At 34.5% G+C, this 24,595-nt stretch overlaps 1 protein-coding gene across 2 annotated transcripts in view; it reads right to left on the bottom strand.

Moving 5' to 3' along the window:
* Positions 1 to 24,595, bottom strand: part of DMD (dystrophin) — a 2,087,389-nt gene that overhangs the window by 1,172,975 nt on the left and 889,819 nt on the right. For both annotated transcript variants that reach the window (XM_081221405.1, XM_081221404.1), the window contains exon 42: positions 4,080 to 4,274. In XM_081221405.1, coding sequence (XP_081077531.1) covers positions 4,080 to 4,274 — 195 coding nt within the window. The remainder of the gene's footprint in view (positions 1 to 4,079; positions 4,275 to 24,595) is intronic.

Genomic DNA, 24,595 nt, shown 5'->3' with positions numbered 1-24,595 from the left:
CGTCGCCAGCACTTTTGCCCGTGCTTCACAGCAAGAGTGAAGTACCGAAGGCAAAGTTATCAATGAGAAGAAAGAAATCTTACATTTCTCAAGTGATCTTCTACCAAGTTCACAGGACACCTAAATTCTCCTGAGCCCCAAATCTGCTGAGAATGGGCTTTTATACACCCATGCTGAAGTTTCTGGTGAACACAGAAATAAACCTTCTATCTTCTCTCTGAAAACATTTCCAAAATCTGAAAATCTCTCCTTACCACCCTAGCCCAAGCCACTGGCATCCGTTCTTCAACTGTCCTCCTTGTTTTTACCCTTGATCCCCTACAGTTCTACTCTCAGTGGGGCAGCCAGTGTGATCTTTTTAAAGCATAAATCCGATCACATCAGTCATCTTCTCAAAAACCTACAATGGCTCCTATCTCACTCAGAATGAATGGTAGTCTTTATGACAGTCCACCATTTGTTTGCTTATATTCTGTCTCCCTCTGCTATAACAAAAGCTGTATGAGGGCGGAGTCCATCGGTTTTGTTTACTGCTTTTTAAGCACTTAGAGCAATTCCTGGTATATAGGAAGTGCTTAATAAAGATGTTTGAATGAATGAATCCTCATTCCTTATATTATTGCCTTGTCCTAATAATTCCTTTTAGGTCTCAAGGGTCCTGCATAAAAGCTGAACCAGTCAAAGAAGACTGAACGACTTTTGCTTTACGATCTTTGGCTTTTTCAGCTACAACAAGCTCTCCCCAGTGCTGTTGAGGTTGAACAAGGGCTGCCTTTACTTCTTGATCTTATCTAAGCTCTACATTGGGCCCAACTGTCCTGTCAACATCTGTGAGCTTTCTCCATTTGTCCACACTTCTTGTCGCCCACCCTGGCTGCTAAAGACACAAAACATTTTATCCACCTCAACCAGAGCATCTTTAATATCATCAGTTTAGATGAGACAACTGAAATGATGCGTGTCTGACTTCTTTCTTTTCTTCCCTTTCTTTTCCTCTTCCTACCTTCCTTTTCTCCTTCTTTATTTCCTTCCCTCCTTTCTCCCTCCCTCCCTTTTTCTCTTGCTAAAGTATAGTTGATTTACAATATTATAATAGTTTCAGATGTATAACATAGTGATTCAATATTTTTATAGATTATATTTCATTTAAAGTTATTATAAAATATTGGATATATTTCCTGTACTGTACAATATATCCTTGTAGCTTATTTATACATAGTAGTTTGTACCCTTTAATCCCCTACCCCTATCTTGTCCCCCACCTTCCCTCTCCTCACTGGTAACCACTAGTTTGTTCTCTATATCTGTGAGTCTGCTTCTGTTTTGTTACATTCATTTGTTTTGTTTTTTAGATTGCACATATAAGCAATAACATACAATATTTGTCTTTTTCTGTGTGACTAATTTCACTAAGGATAATGCCAACAAGCACATGAAAGATGCTTGCTTCCTCTTATGGAATCTTTTTGAACTGGCATAGATTCAGTGAGAATTAGAACTCAAGACATTTTTCCTATGAACTGGCCACGCCAGTCCTCAGTATTCTACCATGTTTTACCCGAATTCACCCTTGCTATGCTCAACATAGTACCCTTGAAACCACTGCATGAAAGGTGGTACAGTATAGGTGTTAACAGCTCAGAGATTCAATCTAATTGGCTTGGGTTCAAATCCTTGCTCAACCAATACTAGCTGTGTCAACTTTGTCAAGTTATTTTACTTAATATTTCTTTAGTTTCTTCATCTGTAAAATGGGGATAATAATTTTAAATATTTCATAGAGTTATGGGGAGGATCAATTAGTTAATACAAGTTATCGAGTACCTAAGCCCTATATACAAATTGATCCTCCTTATTGCAAAAGATAAAGCATAGTTGTCATCCTTATTCTAACCCATGCTCTTATTTTTGTCCTAATAATTCACCTTTATCCATGCCAATCCCTAACTGAGCAACTAAGGCCTAATTAAGCAACTAATTGATAATATTGGCTTTGATATAAGGATAAATATTACTTTTGTGTGTGTTTCTCATTCATCACTAGGTATGCCTTAACTAATGTATTAGCTATTAAATGCAGATTTACAATGTAAATAGGTGTTTATATGGTTAGTTCTTGTCAAAATGATTAGGTAGCTTTCTAATTCAATACATCTATGGAAATCATATGTGCTATATTATTTATATTTTGTTCAGAAAGTAATTATTTTAACTTATTGCACATTATTTGTGTTGTACTGTACTTAAAAAAATATGTATGTTAAACCACAGCAATACCTACTACAGTTCTGTAATTTGATTCATGCAAATCTGTCAGGAATAAAATCAACCACAATTTAATTTCAAACCTTCTCAACCAGCAGCTGTACAATTTATGCACTGCTTTTCTATTTTTACTACTAGATAATGACGATGAATGCCTTTAAGAGGAAGTACATATTCATTGAAAAGACTGAGATCAAAACTATCCCCCTTCAAAAAGCTCATAGAGGTAGGAAGCCCATTTGCTTGCTGCAGGAGATATGCTGGGAGTAAGATGGAATTATGCCCCAAACTACATCTAATGAGGACTCAATAACCAATTAAATTAAAACTGCGATAATACTTTTTTACAAACCACAGTAATCAATACCATTGTAATTGGTGTCAGCTTTAATACTATTAAATATATCTGAAAGAACAAAATTATTAGCTGTGAGTGCAGCCAGGGGCCCATCATTCTGAGTGTGCCAGGTTAAGAGGTATGAAGACAAAGATATTCAACTGGCAACTTAATAAGTTTAGGGTTACTGCTCTCCTGACCTATATGTCCATGAACAAGGAAAGGAATGAATATTAGCTCATTAGCAGTGATTTACATATTGAATGACAATGATGAACTTACAAACTGTGCTGTCATGAGAAATTAGTTAATGTGAATTATGACAGGCATGCTGGCATGTCTCCTTTATCAATTGATTTTCTTTTCTTCACTGTACCCATGAGTGATTTGACTTTTACTTCAAAGAGAATAAGAAATAGCACCATACCAAAATGATGGAGTAGTTCCAGAGATCCATGCATCCCTTACTCTATTTTAGTGTATAATTTTGTAGCTTATTTGATATAATGTAAGACATTAAACTCAAGTCACTCGAGATATTGCTACTCCGATTTCTAAGACAAACAAATGTCTTTATCTATTTGTATAGTTATGCAAATATGTGATATGGAATGAGATCCCAAGAGATCATTTAGAGTATAAAATACTTTAGCTAATAGGTGCTGCTGAGAGCAAACTTATCTTCTGTCTATAATCTTATGCTATTTGCTTCGGCAAATACCAAGCTCTGGCTACACTATTATCTTTCATTTTGAGTGTGAAATGTATGATCACTAAAATTATCTTGAGACACACATTATTATGTACATTTTCTTGATGCTACATTTATTTATCTTCAGACACTTCCCTCTAAAATTCAAACCCTACTTCTTCATCATGTTTTGTCTTAGTTCGGAATTCATAAACTTACAGTTGGTGATTTGAAAAGAAGCTGGATTTGGTTAGAGGCTTTTGCCTGGTGATTTTAAATAAAGTATTTTATTGCTTTCTATTCAATTAGATACCATATGTTGTGGTATTGATACTGACACTAATTTGAAATTGAATGTGAATATTATAAGTGGAAATAGAAAACTAAAACTGTATACAAAAGATATAATTTAAAACCTCATTTAATTTCCCCTTTTACGGGAAAAGAAAGACAAGTAATGTATCAGTTGGGAGTAAACTGTTTGTCTAGCAAAGCTTGTTTTTTGGAGAGTCCTTTCTGCCCTGAATGTATAAGAAACTATTATTTTAGTGCGTTCCTTTGTTTTAGGAAGTCTCTTAACATTAAATATTATAAAATACCTATTCCATTTTATGTTTCTCTTTCTACACTAGATTTCTAAAGCTAACCATCTTGTAAAGTATTTTAAGATTTCCATGTGTTAAGTCAGAATGCCTTCACGGTATACATTTAAGTCAAATGTTCTGGTACAGTAAATGATCAATGTGATGATCTTGTAAAATCTGAATGAAAGTGCTTTGCTTTTACCTTCAGAGACTCCTCTTGTTTGAAGAGATCTTCAAAATCTTTAGCACAGAGGTCAGGAGCATTGAGAAGTTGTTCCACTTCAGATAGGGCTTGTGAGACATGAGTAATCTCAGTCAGATAAGTAGAAGGCACATAAGAAATTTCCAAAGGCATTTCTTCAGTCATCACCATCACTGATTCTTCATGGACAGTGTGCTGGTATAGATATACAAAAGAACAATTCTTTTAGCTTCCTAATATTGAAAAGACCTCTATTGAATTCATATAGATTCCAGATTATAGCTGACAGAGGGCTGGAAAGTGGATCAAAAATGCATGATGATAAGTCTAGTAAAAAGGTTATTTATTATTTATATATCCTCTCTTCTGAAACGTGTTAGAAGCATTTTATAATAAGAGATACACACACATTAGCACCATGAATATAAGATTGAAAGACCAAGAGCCGTAAGGTCATGAGAGGGGTAGTTTTACTCTAAGAAAAGAATACTTTTTACAACTGGATTTAAAAATGTAATTCTAAGCTTCCTGGAAAACTAAGTATGGGGTGGGATGTGAGGGGTCTACATCTATGATATTCATACCAAATGGAACCCTTCCTATACTTTTTTCCCCTAATCTTAACTGAGGTACAGGAGGGACAAAGTGGTTTTGGTTGGTAGCTAGCTTTCTATTAAGCACCCTTCTCCTCCAAATTCCTGACATCAGCTTGTCTCTTTTTTTTTTAACATCTTTATTGGAGTATAATTGCTTTACAATGGTGTGTTAGTTTATGCTTTATAACAAAGTCAATCAGCTATTCTTATACATATATCCCCATATCTCCTCCTTCTTGTGTCTCCCTCCCACCTTCCCTATCCCACCCCTCTAGGTGGTCACAAAGCACGGAGCTGATCTCCTTGTCAGCTCCTCTCTTTGATGCTAGATTCTTGCTAAGTTAAACTGTTTATTAAGGTACTAGATAAGTAGGACTGAGGATGAAATTTACACTTTAATAAGAGCTCCTGAAAGCCTGAAGATCTAAGGGAGCACCAGCTCCTCCTCCTGCATCTACACTTTCCTACCTGCCATTCAAGTGTTAGGACTGATGGGCATCTGGGGCTCAGAGTCTGTTTGGACTTGATCAGGGGTGCCTCTTTCCCTATTCCTTATAAGAACAAGGAATAAATACTATTTGGAGTGCAAATTCAGAAAGATAGATGACCTCTGCTCTCCTCTTCTGTCTATACTATAAGCAGCAAAACTCTTATAATTGAAATTAGTTTTCCAGTAATTTTGTTTTGAATTGATGAACTGCCATCTGCCTGGTGATGGGGTCAGCTGAGGGTTTCAGTGGCAGGGTCTCTTGGGGAGTTCTGATGATAAGCATGCTAACACAGCCATTTATTACTGCGCAGCCTTTAAGATGAGACCATCCTCATTTTTGCAGTAATGTAATTAAATGGTGTTTAGGATCCCAGACTGAAGCTACACAAAGATGAGTTAAAATATAAGCTGGTCCATTTATGCTTTCATTTTGGTCATTCAGGTCCACGATTCTTGTACTCATTTCTTAGATAATATAAAAACAAAATAATTTTAATTTAGATGTCTCATCTACTTATGACACTACAAATTCATAGAATTACACAGATTAACTTATATCACACAATTATACCTTTTAACAAAGTTTCGTTTAGTGCATATACCTTGACCAAATACGACACCTATTCCTTCATGATCAATGGAATGGTAATCTACATGTACTTCTAATTTACATTTAAAATAATATTAGAATTTTGGGTTAGAGTTGGAGGATTTCATTCCTTCTATTCTCTTAATACATAGTATCTAGTCATCATAGATAGGAGAAGTGGTGCATACCAGGTGAATAAGGCAAGCTAAGGGAAGATCCTGTGAACTTTTATGAGAAATGGAATATTTCAAAATAAGTCTTTGACACCATTGGGAAACTGTCAACTCATTTTCTAGAAAGTTCAGCTTTATAAATTTTGAATATTTTCATTTATTATAAAGTTCTAAAAGATACACTAATTTTTAATACAGAGAAATGTATCATAATTTTCATATATTATAATAAGCTGTCAAAAAGTAAACTGAGACACTCAGGTATTTGGAGATCTAGGTTACTATATACCCCTTAAAATATATCATTCCTTTTGACACAGTCATGCAGGTCTATAATGAATAAGCTATATCTACTGAATGCCTTTCAGTTTGGTTTAATAAAAATTTCAGACAGTTATTAAAAAATCAGTTTAATTAGAAGTATCATGTTCATTTTCTCTTCTTTATGCAAAATCCATGCACTCATATTCAGATTTTGCCTTTTCATTTGAATTTCATTAACTCTTCCTTGAATAATTATATCCTTCTGAATCCTGATGTGTACAAATCCTGTCTAACCTTTTGAAAATCAACTTGCTTTTGTTAATGTTCTTTACCACCTTATATCATTAGAGATATTCATGCATCATTAGCATGGAAGTGCTGTAGCCATACTATTTCATTTTATTCCTCTCTGTTCATATTCATTTCTAATGATATATACCCAAAAGAATACACTATCCTCATTTTCTGGGAATTAAAATCAAGAGATGTGGGAGAAAGCCCCAAATACCTATTTTTATTAACAAATTGAAAGCTCAGTTGAAGTTTAGAAAGGATTATTATGGGACAAAACTATGATATGTAACACCTAAAGTTGAGATGAAAACTGGCTTCAAATTTTGAGCTCTGTAAGTAGGCATAGGTATCACTCATAAAGTTTTTAATAAACTTCTGTTTCTTTAAAACTTCAGTAATCACTTTCTATTACTTAAAATTAGATTCTTGAAGGGCCACATAACTGCATGAAATAAAGGCAATCCTGTTTTGAAACAAATGATGCATTATATCTAAGTTTTTAAAACAAAATGTTTTCCTCCATGATTTAAAAGACTCCTCTCTCCTCAATATAAAAGTTTCAAATGAGATGTGGTTACTGCCTCATTTATGAGTTATGAGGTCAAAAAAACTCAAGAAGAAAAATGCACTATATGCCATATCATTATGAGATATTCTTTTTCAAAATACCTATGTATCTAACATAAACGTGGTATATAGAAAATAGGTCAACACATTCAAAGACTAACTAACAAAAATTAGCCTAATACCTGGACAAAAAAAGTCATGCAGTGATGGAACAATTTTTTTTATTTCATTAGTGTTAATAAACACAAAGATAGTGTCAAATCTTCAAAATAATACAAGATTATTTATCAATAATTTAAAGTGAGCTATCATATGAAAATCTGTTAATTTATATCTTATCTTTCTTCAAAATGGCATTCTTAATTATTACAAATTATTTAAAAATAATAATACAATGGTATATAAATCCCAAATAGGATTACAGGCTTTTATATGGGTTCTGATGGGTCATAAATAATATGGTAATGGGAAAGACTTAAGTTATCTAAGACAGGTAGCTTTCTCTCCTAGTCTCAAAAGCCTTCAGAGAAAAAAATTAAGTTTCCTTCTAATAAGATGGACAGTTGAGCTATTTGTATGTATTTCTCTTTGATCATTTATAGAAATTATGACCTAAAAAGTCAAATCAAATAATAAAATTTGGCAAAAAGAATACTGCATTAATCCATAGACAGAAAAAAGACTCAAATTATATGACATACGAAAAACAAAAATATGACACAGCTGAGATAGGTAGGGGTTGAGTCTTTCCTGTTCACAGTTTTGGATACACATAAATGGCATGGCAATACTAGTGTTCGGACAGTACTTGGCTTTGCGTGCTTTTAATTAAGTCACTGTGCAGAAGGACCTTAAGTAATCAGCCTAATGAGATCATATGAATTGGTTATGATCTCAGATGAAGAAAACAGTGACGAGAGCATTTTCTCTCAGGAATTTCCATCCCTCTTCACTGCATCATCTAGAAAACTGCCTATGTGAAGTTATGTAACCAAAAAAAAGGGGAGGATCAATCCTAGAATGATCATGAAGTAGTTCATCAACAAACTGTATTAAGCTTATAATTTACCCCTTTGGTTCAAAAAGAATAAAACACAATAAATACATAAAATAATCAGTATAAAATATTGCAGAAAGTCATCCTTTATATCTATATTATTTATTTTCTAAAATTAGAATGAATTTTTGGTACCAGGCAAGCTGGCAGGGAAAGAGATGATCAGGTGGAGCTGGATGTAGTAGTCTTTAAGAACAACCTACTTCCAGGAGGCCAGGTATGTGTAGTGTTCTGTATAAAGGGTATGGATGCACCTGTTCATTGATCTGCCTTATGCTGATTCTTCCCTTCCACATCATCCAATTTACTTAATTCCTCAGGGCCAAGCTAAATTACAATCTAATTAAACTGATAAACCGAATCTTGATAATATGTTAATGGCTTATAGTGGTTTAAAGTATTATCTTTCACAGGATAACATTTGCATTTTAATATGGATTTTCAATACATTAACATAAAGTAGTAACTTGGTAGAATTCTAGTCACTAAGTATGGCCTGTGAGAGAAACGAAAGGAAAAGCCTTTGATTCCCACCAAGGAATGCACCAACACATCAGCACCAACATATATGGCCTACCTCGTAAGAAATTACCAGTAAAATAACATGACAATTAAACAGATAAGGTTATATACCCTAGGTACCTTACAGTGTAAAATAAATGCGGCAAAGACTCATGCATAGTACCTAGCCTATAGTAGGTATTCAAAAATATTTGTTGAATAAATGAAGAAACTATCAACTTAAAAGGATAATTTTTTTTTCAATCAAAAACAAAATTTAATGTTCAAAATTTCAAAACTCTCTACCCATTTATCAAGCTATCCTCAAAAAGGATAATTTTTTAAAATAAATATTTGGCTAGAACTCCTGGGATCTACAGCTATAACATAATTTCCATTTTGGAATTCAAACAAGAATATTTTCTTCATTTCATAATGTAATCTTCATTGGTATAGATTTAAAAGGTATTTCTGATTTAATTATACAACATTTTCTCCAATTTAATGCACACAAGCTAAATGCTGTTACACATATGTGTCTGGCTCTTCAACTGTCTCTCAGATATTAATGTAACTCATTATATGTGAACAAAAAAAAGCCATTATTTGTAGTGCTGTTATACAGATAATATTAGCAGATATTAATTTTAGCCTCTTTACAGAGGTCCACAATGCTTATTAGCAAATTGAAGTGTCTGAGAAGGCTTGCAGTCAAGAAATTTTTTTATCCTTTCTAACTCTTCCCAAAGTGTCCACATAAAACTTTTAATTTATATATCCAGTATATATTCGTTTAATAGCAAGCTATCCTGATACCAGCTTGGGAATGCCTGGCATAGGAATTTTTTCAAATGTGCACATGTGAAAATGAACAAACATATAATGAATTTGATGAGAAAACAAAATTAACACAAGAAAAAATAAGTATGGAATTACTTTAACTTCTGCAAATATATGTCACCCCACTATATCACTTAATTTCTACTGGCCTGTGGATCTTCCACTTTGAGTAGACTTTGCAGAATAGACTTACAATATTATTAATTTCTATGCTACACTCCTCAAGCATCTCAGAAAATAAGGCCGGCATTTATGTCTATATTATTTAATGTGGCAACTAAGTAATTATATCTGAATGTGCATGTGCCATAATTCTGTTTCTGAATGAGGTTTTTTCTTTATTAGAAACGTGATAGTGAAAAAGCCTGTAACTGTACTGTTCAATATGGTAGTCTTTGCCCACATGTGACTATTCAAATTTAAATCTAAATTATTTAAAAGGAAATACAAATAAAATTTTAGTTGCTGATGAGATTAAAAATATAACATGGTATTCATTTTTTATAATAGAAAAAGCCAATAATGCAAAAGCTAAAATCTTTATGAAGAAGTTTAACACTAGCATTACATTTATCAGAAAATATTCGTTGTAGCTTATCAATAGATTGATAGTTTTCCTCATGAAGGTGATCTAGACTGGCTAGTAAATCCAACTTAAGATGTCAAACGCTTAAAATTCTGTCAATTTGTCATTATACTACAGCAGATTGATTTTACTGAACTGCTAACATATTTTGTTTTCATATACAATAGGCTCAATCTCTACGTAACCTCATCAACTCTGATGAAGTTACTTTATGAAAGCACCTATTACAAAGTATAGAAATTATATATGCATGATTAATCTGTTGAAAGCTATTAATTTATGCATGTATGTGTATGTATGCATGTGTGTGTACATACAAACAAAATGGAAATGTTGAGATAGGAAAATCACCTCATACACACGTTTTCTGTCTCCCTCACTGTTAAGTAGACTCAATCTTCAAAATAACAGTGACTAACTACTAGAATCTAGAAGAATATGTGCATCAAGGACTCAAATAACAGAAAAAGAGGTGTAGGTGGAAAAAGATCATGAACTGGTAGTCTTTGAAAGATAGATGATCTCTGGCACAGTCTGGGATGAAAACTATGGATCTGGTGATTTCCAGATGTGTATATGGGGTAATTTGTAGGAGACAATTGATTTAAGAGGATCTATTGGGCCCAGGAAGGAGAAAGAACCTGCTGTTTTGCTTCATACAGGCACTACTGGACAGTGGCTGTACTAAATGGCTGAGGACAGCTTTAATCCCCACTTCTTATTCTTGAGATCAAGATGCTTTATCACACATATTTATTCTGGGAGGTTCTGGCTTGTTAAGCCATTCTTCAACAGAAAAAAATACTGCCATTATCTTTGTTACTTCTCAATCATCACTATATAGTATAACCCTCAAACCTGACTTACATTTATGCTAAGAGCTTTCACACCCTTTAATTTAAGCACAAGAAAAAGAACATAGGCCATTTCAGGAGATACAAGGGATTGAAGAAAGGAAACAAAGCTAAGTCCATGCAAGAAATATACTAGAAGAAACAGAAGAGAGATTTAATAAAAAACAAAATGAGAAGCATGAAAAAGATAACACTAAAATAAAGAAAGCCTGATACCTGGTTTTAGAAAATTCAATAGATGATTTAGGAAAATACAATGGTAATTGCTAAAAAAAAAAAAAAATGTGGGTTCTAAATGATCAACCAGAGGAAGTATCCCACAACACAGAGAAGAATAAAAAGACACTGAAATCATAAATGAAAAGATAAGAGACCTGGAGGATAGAATCAGGACATCTAATATGTAAAGAATATAAATATCAGAATGAGAAAAGAGATGGAAGAGAATAATTAAAATAATTTTAAAACAAAACTCTCCTAAGCTAAAAATATTATTGATTTGCAAAAGTTAAAAATGTTACCCAGGGGGGCTTCCCTGGTGGCGCAGTGGTTGAGAGTCTGCCTGCCGATGCAGGGGACACGGGTTCGTGCCGCGGTCTGGGAAGATCCCACATGCCGCGGAGCAACTGGGCCCGTGAGCCAAAATTACTGAGCCTGCGCGTCTGGAGCCTGTGCTCCGCAACAAGAGAGGCCGCGATAGTGAGAGGCCCGTGCACCGCGATGAAGAGTGGCCCCCGCTCTCCACAACTAGAGAAAGCCCTCGCACAGAAACGAAGACCCAACACAGACAAAAATAAATAAATAAATAAAGCAAACTGTCAACAAGTAAAAATAAACACTATTAAAAAAAAAAAAAAAAAAAAAAAAAAAAATGTTACCCAGGTACCAAGAAGAGCTAAAGAATAAAGACACATATTTAGAAACATATTGAAAAATATCCTAGTGAAAATTTTGAATTCTGAGGAATGGGGTGGGGGTACCTTACAGAGTTTGAGACAAAGAGAACTATATATATATATATATATATATATATATATATATATATATATAGTTCTCTTTGTGTATATAAACCTGGACCACCATATATATATATATATATATATATATATATATATATATATATATATATATATATATATATATGTATGTATATATATAAACTTGGAGCAACATCATACTTCTCACGGGCAACAATGGAAGCTCGAAGACAGTGAAATTTAAAAGACAATGGACACTAGAAGACAGTGGTCCACAACTTATATAGGCTATTAACAGAAGAGGAGAGAGATTCAAGAGTGCTATTATTATTCAAAGAATCCATCATTATGATAGCAAAAGAAAGACCATTTTGAAAATTGAAACATCAAAAGGGTATACATCCTTATGTAATTTTTTATGAGAAAATTTCTCAAGTATTCCAACAAAATGAAAAATAAAGTATAATAAAGATTTCTAAACAGAAGGAAATAAAGAATACAAAGAAACTGATGAACAATAAACTCTGTGAGGTTTTTCTGTTAAATTTAATACAACATGGTAGTTTAAGTGTAATTTGAGTGATAATATGACTTCTTGAACTAGATACTATGAGGGGAAACAACAGTAGTTAGGGACAAAAATCATATATTATTAGTTTTTAAAGGACTTTATCTTGGCTTGAAAAGAATGAGGAGTTGCTGAACAAATCATGTTGGTGGGGAGAGCAATGTTCTCATTTAATTTTGGTGTAAAACTACAGAGATATAGGGTTAAAATTATTAAAAATAGGAAACTAAGTGCTAGTAAAATAGACACGCAGAGTACAACTTCAAAAATATCAGCAGTATGGGGAGGGATGCAGTAGCATTCAATAAGGATGGTGAATTACAAAATTATGAACAAAGGACATGAGCAAATAACAACCATAAAATACGATAGAAGGAATTTATACAACTATACAGCTATAAGAGTTATCATAACAATAATGAAGTTGGTTAAATTTCCCCACTAAAAGGTGAAATACTGTCAGATTGGTTTAAAATACACAGCCCATCTATAAGCTGCTCAGGAGAGTCATTAAAAAACAAGGACACAATGGCATATAATGTAATGATAGGTGATGTTACATCATGAAAATAACTTGCAAAAAGTTAGAGTCAAAATAGTAATATCAAATGAAACATGATTCCAGGGCAAATGGGTCCAAGATAACCACTGTAATAAGTCACATTTTTTACAAAAAAAATAAGGCATTAATTGTTATGCCCCAAACATTTGTCTGCATTTTACACAGGGTAAAAATTACTAGAAATAAAAGGAGACTATGATAAAATCACAGCTATAAATGGTAGCTTCCATACAGCTCTTCCAGAATTTTTGGATCAGAAAACCCCAAAATCAAACCAAAACAAGCAAAGAAAAACTAGAGGTTTTTTTAAACAATAAACTAAATTTAATCCATGTTTGTACAAAATGTAAAAGCATATTCTTCTTTTATATTACAGGGACATTAAAAAAATGATCATATATCCATAAAAACTTTAAAAGGATAAAAAATAGAGATTTTATAGATCACCTCTTTTTATAATGTAATAACCCAGAAATGTAGAGAAATGATGGAATAAATTTTGGTTTATCTCCTAAGGCTATTAAAAAGGATGCATCAGATATGTACATATTGCCTGGAAAAATGTCTGTGAAAGATTGTTATATTTAAAAATCATACACAGACTGAGGCAATATTTTTAAGAAGAGGCAAAGCATTATCTATCTATCTATCTATCTATCTATAATATTATGGTTAAGAAGCATATAGTATGAAGGATAATGCTAACTTGTAAACATTTCTTATTTCAGAGGGAGTGAAATTGGCAGGAGGGAGAAATGAAGAGTACTCATTTTTTTAATATACTTTTGTATTGACTGAACTATTAAACTGATATTGTATTGATATTACATTTAAAATAACTATATAGAACTCTGAAGTAGTGTTAAATAGTAGAAGCAAAAAGGTAGAGTTTTCAGTGGTAAATAAAATTTTTATGTAACCTGTTTATTAGTAGTCATGGCCCCTTCTAATTGGCTTGACCATCATGTTGTTTTCAATTCAATCAAAGCTGTAGAAAAGTATATACTATCAATTGACTGAACCGTACAGAAGCACAGACCAAGATAAAAAGCTTAAGAAAGCAGGATTAATGCATTTTGAAAGAATTTCACATTATCACCTAAGACAACATTGACGGCCTTCACTGCACACCTAATTGACTGAAGGGGTCTTGCATTGACTGGCGGCTGATTCTGCACATGAACAGAACTATTTTTAGGCGCTTGAGGTTCCTGAAGGTGAGTGAGGAACCTTAACAGTAAATGGAAAACTCTGTTCTTATGTAGGATTTTTTTGACTGATCTTGAGTTCAATTTCAAATGACTAATTAAAATAAAAATAACTAATGAGAAAAACACTATAGACAAAGCAGATATTTAGTAACGTTAGAATTATGGCAGACTGTTTTTTTTTTTGCAATTTTGAAATGACTATGTCAATTCTTCCCATGCATTCTAAATTGCTTTTGATAAGCTGAAAAAGTTTACTATTTCTTTGGCCTGACATATGAGACTACCTTTATGTAAATGCCTGAATCTGAAAAGGCACTGATAACCTTGAGATATAATAATAATACTATTTACAAAATTATATGACCTAATTCCAAATTACATGAGCTTGACAATTACCCCATATTCTAGTCCCCTTTTTAATATTCAGAATTACTTTATATGTCTGTAATAAAAAGTGGGGAGTTACAAAACAGAACTTTTGGAACTTGATTGAAAGATGTAGAGTGACCTATAAAAATTATCATCTTAATGAATTTAGTAGGCATTTTTTTCAAAGGCAAACATTTTACAAAGAAAATTTATGTATGCAAATATTTATAATATATGCATGTAACTTTATACATATATACGGAAACATGTATAGTTATATGTATATATGCACATGCACACAGCATAGATAATAGATATAGATGTATAAATTAGCTGGCAGCAGTATTTTGTGATTTAGGAAGCTAATATGCCATATGCCATTATACGTTAAACAATTTCACATTTAGTTGTTGAGATATTAATAATTCTAACCTAATTTTATTTGGGAATAAACTGGTAAAATAATCAAATTGTCCAGGCTAAGTATAAATCAAATCAAATAAACCATAATAAACACAAATAATCTCTCTCATTCACTATTTCTCTCTCTCTCTCTCTCTCTCTCATTTCTGTTGCCCTGTACTAAACAGTTTTTCGAGGCCATATGTCCCTATATCCTTCTATACAGGCCCTTTTTTGACTCACTTCCAAGCTGTAGCTATTATTTCATATTTCTGTCATTTACTCCTTTTCCTTTTCTTTCTGGCTTCTACTAAGGGCAGAAAAACAAGATAATAAGTTTATTAGAATTATCTCTAAAATCAGTGAAATTAAAAAAAAACTTTCAAAAAAGAACCTGAATAGTCCTCTCATAAAGAAATTTAAGTAAGTTATGGACTTTATGAACTTTATCAAATCAACTTAGAGAATCCGGAGGCCTTTTGTTCTATACCTTTTCTGATTCTTGGCTGTGTTCCAGGTAATTCATAACGCTGTCCATCTGACCTCTGAATAAATTAGGTGCTGCTGTGAGTGTAGAAACTATTATGTTTAATGTTATTTTTCTAAAATAATATACTTTGCCAAGTTAAAAAAAACTTTGTAAAAGATGATCGTCACTGAACAAAACCATTTTTTTCTTACCAAAGACTATGCTCAGTTCTTTCTTAGAGTTTTGTGAGTTTAATGATACCTTGGGCTTAATGTGCTCCACTTTACCATCAAGATAGTTTCGCCTGAAATAGCTTGTTCTCTGTCAGTGTTCCAGGAAATAATTATCGTTGTACTTTCCCATGGCAAGAATTCCAACATAAAATTGAACTGTTCTTCCCAGCACATTTTCAACTTTTAACTCTAAGAAATCATATTCACACAGTTTTAAATTTGTTTTAGATCATATACTCTAAAAGGATAATTCAATGAAATATTAACATACCTTCTATTTCCTAAAACCCTGTTTAAAAGCAACTGCAACAGAAATAAAGTGTTTTGCCAAATTAAAAAAACCTATACTAATTTTTCACTCCTCAAAACTTTTAAGAATACTGATTTGCTTACTTTTTGTATCCAAACCAATTATTTTAAGTATAAGAATTAACTAAAATCATGAATATAAAGCAGGCTGCAAATTACAAAAGTATTTGTCATGGCTATTTATTTGGAAATGAAGACTATGAGAGAAGTGTGTATATTGCCATAATTCAAAAAGTGTCATGTACCAATATGTTCATTGAAGCTCTATTTACAATAGCCAGGACATGGAAGCAACCTAAGTGTCCATCAACAGATGAATGGATAAATACGATGTGACACGTATATACAACGGAATATTACTCAGCCATAAAAAGAAATGAAATTGAGTTATTTGTAGTGAGGTGGATGGACCTAGAGTCTGTCATACAGAGTGAAGTAAGTCAGAAAGAGAAAAACAAATACCGTACGCTAACACATATATATGGAATCTAAGAAAAAAAAAGTCATGAAGAACCTAGGGGCAAGATGGGAATAAAGACACAGACCTACTAGAGAATGGACATGAGGATATGGGGAGGGGGAAGGGTAAGCTGTGACAAAGTGAGAGAGTGGCATGGACATATATATGCTACCAAACGTAAAATAGATAGCTAGTGGAAAGCAGCCGCATAGCACAGGGAGATCAGCTAGGTGCTTTGTGACCACCTAGAGGGGTGGGATAGGGAGGGTGGGAGGGAGGGAGATGCAAGAGGGAAGAGATATGGGAACATATGTATATGTATAACTTATTCACTTTGCTATAAAGCAGAAACTAACATACCATTGTAAAGCAATTATACTCCAATAAAGATGTTAAAAAAAAAAAGCGGTGTATCTTTCCAATTTGGAATCTTCATGTTTTCAGTTTTAAATTTTGATGAAGCACAGGAAAGGTAACACTTCTGTGTTAAAGCAACTGGTGCTATTATGGGATCTACATATCTTTGAAACAAACAAAAGAAGGATTTAAATCCAGAGGACGAAAACATTTATAAGAAAACAAATAATGTACTGGTACATTTATTATATGTCAATGTATATTTTAAAAATATATTAAGCAGGTGTTGTAATACCCTAATTCCACTCTTTTTGCATATTTGTTCTTGTATTTGTTTTTCACACATGACAAAAATTCCAGAATTTCATTCCAGGAGATAATGCTTGTGGGCCAATATTCATTGCCTGGAGGGCCATAAAATGGGAGACAATCACCAATTTTTAGAGCTTTCCTTTCCTCATTCTCAAAACTTCAAGCAACCAACAAAGAAACTTTGCAGGAATGGTGCCCCTTTATGTGAGTAAGTTCCTCCAAATTGATGGTTCCCAGACTTTGTATTTCATGGGTCAATAAAACATTACCAAAAATGTCAGGGAACCTCACAAAGTTCCAACCTTTATTATTGTAGTAAAAGACATTGTAAGGAAAGAATAAAAAGGAAAAAAAGAAAGAGGAAAGAAAGGGCATTTTAATGCTGCCCACTCCAACAACAAACTGTAGAAAGCTATACTTTCAGAAGAAAGAAAGAATTTTTGAACAAATTTAGCTCTATGAAAACTGCAACACATTTGCTCTTATATTTTTTCCCTTTTCTATGGACCAGTGAAAACTTTCAGATACTGGTAGACTGGCACTGGGGCACCACTGGTGTAAGAATGCAAAACCAACAACTCTGAACTATATGGAATTACATAAGAAGATGCTATACATCCATCCATCCATTCATTTACTCACCATATTTTTATTGAGCACCTACTCTGTGGTAGCGTCTATGTATTAGGAAAATAGTATTTAGTAAGACAAAGTCCCTGCCCTCATGGAGCCTACATTCTAATGGTAGAAGACAGATTATAAACAAGAAAGCAAACAAAATATTTTAAAATTGTGGTAAGTGCTATAAAGGAAACACCTGGCTAACGTTGGAGAGCATGATGGAGGGGATGAAGAGAATGTTATGAATAACATCACACAGGATGCTGAAGGATGCATTTGTTCGGCATCTTGAAACATGACTGGAGACAAGCAGACAAAGACCCAGAAAGAACGTCACAAGAGACCAGAGGGCAGAGAGCAAAAGCAGGAACTACAATCCTGCAGGCTGTGGAACAAAAACGACATTCAGAGAAAGACAGACAAGATGAAAAGGCAGAGGGCTATGTACCAGTTGAAGGAACAAGATAAAACCCCAGAAAAACAACTAAATGAAATGGATGGAGATAGGCAACCTTTCAGAAAAAGAATTCAGAATAATGATAGTGAAGATGATCCAGGACCTTGGAAAAAGAATGGAGGCAAATATCGAGAAGATGCAAGAAATGTTTAAAAAAGACCTAGAAGAATTAAAGAACAAACAAACAGAGATGAAAAAACAATAACTGAAATGAAAACTACACTAGAAGGAAACAATAGCAGAATAACTGAGGCAGAAGAATGGATAAGTGACCTGGAAGACAGAATGGTGGAATTCACTGCTGTGGAACAGAATAAAGAAAAAAGAATGAAAATAAATGAAGACAGCCAAAGAGACCTCTGGGATAACATTAAACGCAACAACATTTGCATAATAGGGGTCCCAGAAGGAGAAGAGAGAGAGAAAGGACCAGAGGAAATACTTGAAGAGATTATGGACAAAAACTTCCCTAACATGGGAAAGGAAATAGCCACCCAAGTCCAGGAAGCACAGAGAGTCCCACACAGGATAAACCCAAGGAGAAACACACCAAGAAACATAGTAATCAAATTTGCAAAAATTAAAGACAAACTATTGAAAGCAACAAGGGAAAAAAGGCAAATAACATACAAGGGAACTCCCATAAGGTTAACAGCTGATTTCTCAGCAGAAACTCTACAAGCCAGAAGGGAGTGGCATGATATACTTAAAGTGATGAAAGGGAAGAACCTACAACCAAGATTATTCTACCCGGCAAGGATCTCATTCAGATTCGATGGAGAAATCAAAAGCTTTACAGACAAGCAAAAGCTAAGACAATTCAGCACTACCATACCAGCTCTACAACAAATGCTACAGGAACTTCTCTAAGTGGGAAACACAAGAGAAGAAAAGGACCTACAAAAACAAACCCAAGGGCTTCCCTGGTGGCGCAGTGGTTGAGAGTCCGCCTGCCGATGCAGGGGACACGGGTTCATGCCCCGGTCCGGGAAGATCCCTCATGCCACGGAGCGGCTAGGCCCGTGAGCCATGGCCGCTGAGCCTGCATGTCCGGAGCCTGTGCTCCACAACAGGAGAGGCCACGACAGTGAGAGGCCCGCATACCGCAAACAAACAAACAAACAAACAAACCCAAAATAATTAAGAAAATGGTCATAGGAACATACATATCAATAATTACCTTAAACGTGAATGCATTAAACGCTCCAGCCAAAAGACACAGGCTTGCTGAATGGATACAAAAACAAGACCCAAATATATGCTGTCTACAAGAGACCCACTTCAGACCTAGGGACACATACAGACTGAAAGAGAGGGGATGGAAAAAGATATTCCATGCAAATGGAAATCAAAAGAAAGCTGGAGTAGCAATACTCATATCAGATGAAATAGACTTTAAAATAAAGAATGTTACAAGAGACAAGGAAAGACACTACATAATGCTCCAGGGATCAATCCAAGAAGAAGATATAACAATTATAAATATATATGCACCCAACATAGGAGCACCTCAATACATAAGGCAACTGCTAACAGCCATAAAAGAGGAAATCGACAGTAACACAATAATAGAGGGGGACCTTAACATCTCACTTACACCAATAGATGGATCATCCAAAAGGAAAATAAATAAGGAAACAGAAGCTTTAAATGACACAAAACACCAGATAGATTTAATTGATATTTACAGGACATTCCATGCAAAAACAGCAGATGACACTTTCTTCTCAAGTGTGCATGGAACATTTCCAGGATAGATCACATCTTGGGTCACAAATCAAGCCTCAGTAAATTAAGAAAACTGAAATCATATCAAGCATCTTTTCTGACCACAATGCTGTGAGATTAGAAATTAATTACAGGGAAATAATGTAAAAAATACAAACACATGGAGGCTAAACAATTAATTAACAATTAATACCTTACTAAATAACCAAGAGATCACTGAAGAAATCAAAGAGGAAATCAAAAAATACCTAGAGACAAATGACAATGAAAACACGACAATCCAAAACCTATGGGATGCAGCAAAAGCAGTTCTAAGAGGGAAGATTATAGCTATATGAGCCTACCTCAAGAAACAAGAAAAATCTCAAATAAACAATCTAACCTTACACCTAAAGGAATTAGAGAAAGAAGAACAAACAAAACCCAAAGTTAGCAGAAGGAAAGAAATCATAAAGATCAGAGCAGAAATAAGTGAAATAGAAACAAAGAAAACAATAGCAGAGATCAATAAAACTAAAAGCTGGTTCTTTGAGAAGATAAACAAAATTGATGAACCATTAGCCAGACTCATCAAGAAAAAGAGGGAGAGGACTCAAATCAATAAAATTAGAAATGAAAAAGGAGAAGTTACAACAGACACCGCAGAAATACAAAGCATCCAAATACATTAGTACAAGCAACTCTATGCCAATAACATAGAGAACCTGGAAGAAATAGACACATTCTTAGAAAGGTATAACCTTCCAAGACTGAACCAGGAAGAAATAGAAAATATGAACTGACCAATCACAACTAATGAAATTGAAACTGTGATTAAAAATCTTCCAACAGGGGGCTTCCCTGGTGGCGCTGTGGTTGAGAATCTGCCTGCCAATGCAGGGGACACAGGTTCGAGCCCTGGTGTGGGAAGATCCCACATGCCGCAGAGGAACTAAGCCTGTGAGCCACAACTACTGAGCCTGTGCGTCTGGAGCTTGTGCTCCACAACAAGAGAGGCCGCGACAGTAAGAGGCCCATGTACCACGATGAAGAGTGGCCCCCACTCACCGCAACTAGAGAAAGCCCACACACAGAAACGAAGACCCAACACAGCCATAAATAAATAAATAAATAAATAAATAAAATAAATCTTCCAACAAAAGTCCAGGACTAGACGGCTTCACAGGTGAATTCTATCAAACATTTAGAGAAGAGATAACACTCATCCTTCTCAAACTCTTCCAGAAAATTGCAGAGGAAGGAACACTCCCAAACTCATTCTATGAGGCCACCGTCACCCTGATACCAAAACCAGACAAAGATACTACAAAAAAAGAAAATTACAGGGCTTCCCTGGTGGCGCAGTGGTTGAGAGTCCGCCTGCCGATGCAGGGGACATGGGTTCGTGGCCTGGTCCGGGAGGAGCCCACGTTCCGCGGAGCGGCTGGGCCCGTGGGCCATGGCCGCTGAGACTGTGCATCCAGAGCCTGTGCTCCGCAACGGGAGAGGTCACAGCAGTGAGGCCCACGTACCGCAAAAAAAAAAAAAAAAAAAAGAAAATTACAGACCAATATCACTGATGAAGATAGATGCAAAAATCCTCAATAAAATACTAGGAAACAGAATCCAACAACACATTAAAGGATCATACACCATGATCAAGTGGGATTTATCCAGGGATGCAAGGATTCTTCAGTATATGCAAATCAATGAATGTGATACACCATATTAACAAATTGAAGAATAAAAACCATATGATCATCTCAGTAGGTGCAGAAAAAGCTTTTGACAAAATTCAACACCCATCTATGATAAAAACTCTCCAGAAAGTGGGCATAGAGGGAATCTACCTCAACATAATAAAGGCCATATACAACAAACTCACAGCAAACATCATTCTCAATGGTGAAAAACTGAAAGCATTTCCTCTAAGATCAGGAACAAAACAAGGATGTCCACTCTCACCACTATTATTCAACATAGTTTTGGAAGTCCTAGCCACGGCAATCAGAAAAGAAAAAGAAATAAAAGGAATACAAATTGGAAAAGAAGAAGTAAAACTGTCACTGTTTGCAGATGACATGATACTATACACAGAGAATCCTAAAGATGCCACCAGAAAATTACTAGAGCTAATCAATGAATTTGGTAAAGTTGCAAGATACAAAATTAATGCACAGAAATCTCTTGCATTTCTATACACTAATGATGAAAAATCTGAAAGAGAAATTAAGGAAACACTCCCATTTATCACTGCAACAAAAAGAATAGAATATCTAGAAATAAACCTAGCTAGGGAGACAAAAGATCTGTATGCAGAAAACTATAAGACAATGATGAACGAAATTAAAGATGATATCAGCAGATGGGGAGATATACCATGTTCTTCGATTAGAAGAATCAATATGGTGAAAATGACTATACTACCCAAAGCAATCAACAGATTCAATGCAATCCCTATCAAATTACCAATGGCATTTTTTACAGAACTAGAACAAAAATACTTAAAATTTGTATGGAGACACAAAAGACCCCAAATAGCCAAAGCAGTATTGAGGGAAAAAAAAAAGAGGTGGAGGAATCAGACTCCCTGACTTCAGACTATACTACAAAGCTATAGTAATTAAGACAATATGGTACTGGCACAAAACAGAAACATAGATCAATTGAACTAGATAGAAAGCCCAGAGATAAACCCACACAGCTATGACAACTCATCTATGACAAAGGAGGCAAAGATATACAATGGAGAAAAGACAGTCTCTTCAATAAGTGGTGCTGGGAAAACTGGACAGCTACATGGGAAAGAATGAAATTAGAACACTCCCTAACACCATATACAAAAATAAACTCAAAATGGATTAGAGACCTACATGTAAGACCAGACACTATAAAACTCTTAGAGGAAAACATAGGAAGAACACTCTTTGACATAAATCACAGCAACATCTTTTTTGATCCACCTCCTAGAGTAATGGAAATAAAAACAAAAATAAACAAATGGGACCTAATGAAACTTCAAAGCTTTTGCACAGCAAAGGAAACCATAAACAAGACCAAAAGACAACCCTCAGAATGGGAGAAAATATTTGCAAATGAATCAACATACAAAGGATTAATCTCCAAAGTATATAAACTGCTCATACAGCTCAATATTAAAAAAACAAAGAACCCAATCCAAAAATGGGCAGAAGACCTAAATAGACATTTCTCCAAAAAAGACATACAGATGGCCAAGAAGCACATGAAAAGCTGCTCAGCACCACTAATTATTAGAGGAATGCAAATCAAAACTACAATGAGGTATCATCTCACACCAGTTAGAATGGGCATGATTGGAAAATCTACAAACAACAAATGCTGGAGAGGGTGTGGAGAAAAGGGAACACTCTTGCCCTTTGGGTGGGAATGTAAATTGATATAGCCACTATGGAGAACAGTATGGAGGTTCCGGAAAAAACTAAAAGTAGAATTACCATATGACCCAGCAATCTCACTACTGGGCATATACCCAGAGAAAACCATAATTCAAAAAGACACATCCACCCTAATGTTCACTTCAGCACTATTTACAATAGCCAGGTCATGGAAGCAACCTAAATGCCCATCGACAGACGACTGGATAAAGAAGATGTGGTACATATATGCAATGGAATATTACTCAGCCATAATAAAGAACAAAATTGGGTCATTTGTTGAGACGTGGATGGATCTACAGACTGTCATACAGAGTGAAGTAAGTCAGAAAGAGAAAAACAAATATGGTATATTAACGCATATATGTGGAACCTAGAAAAATGGTACAGATGAACCGGGTTGCCGGGCAGAAATTGAGACACAGATGTAGAGAACAAACATATTGACACCAAGGCGGGGAAAGCAGTGGTGGTGGTGGGGTGGTGGTGGGATGAATTGGGCGATTGGGATTGACACGTATACACTGATGTGAATAAAATTGATGACTAATAAGAACCTGCTGTATAAAAAAAAATAAAATTAAAAAATTAAAGAAAGACAGTCACAAGAAAAGGGAAGTACGATTGCAAAGACTCTGAAGTGGAAAGCATTTTGACAAGTTTGAAGAAGAGGAGGTCTTTGTGGCAATACATTAACTAGGCTGTTGTCCATTAGGGAAGCCAATATATGAAAGGGTAGAGATCTCTCAAAATAATTTTCCCCACAGAAAACAGTGACATGTGTCTATATATGTGGCTAGCAACTAAAATACAGTGTGAATGATATTCGTATGTTTCATGTATATTTATGATAGTGTAGATACTAATCGCAGTACAGAAATTGAATTTTGTATAGATCATAAAGGGGGTTGTAAACATTACAGATTACTGTATTTCTTAAGTAATTCATTTATTTATATTTTGCCACCCAGACATTCTATTAGATAAAAATGTAGTAACTATTATGGAAACTATTTGCATGGATCTCCTGGAAAACTTCTCAGTTGATTTATCTTGGCAAAAGTGCCCATGTATTGCTCTCCAGCTATCTAGCTAATAATGCCTCTAAGTTATGAATTAATTTAAACATCTTAAATTTGCACAGATATGGACTCTTGTTTTTCATTTTAGCCATGCACCTTTTATCCACGGATTAGTCACCACGACATGTACTACTATATTTAAAATGCTATATTTTAAATGGATAACCAACAAGGACCTACTGTATAGCACAGG

The sequence above is a fragment of the Mesoplodon bidens genome (assembly GCF_964165515.1).
Source record: "Mesoplodon bidens genome assembly, chromosome: X".
NCBI lineage: Eukaryota > Metazoa > Chordata > Mammalia > Artiodactyla > Ziphiidae > Mesoplodon > Mesoplodon bidens.
Note: the sequence above shows the minus strand (reverse complement) of the source record. Positions and strands in the feature narration are given on the sequence as shown.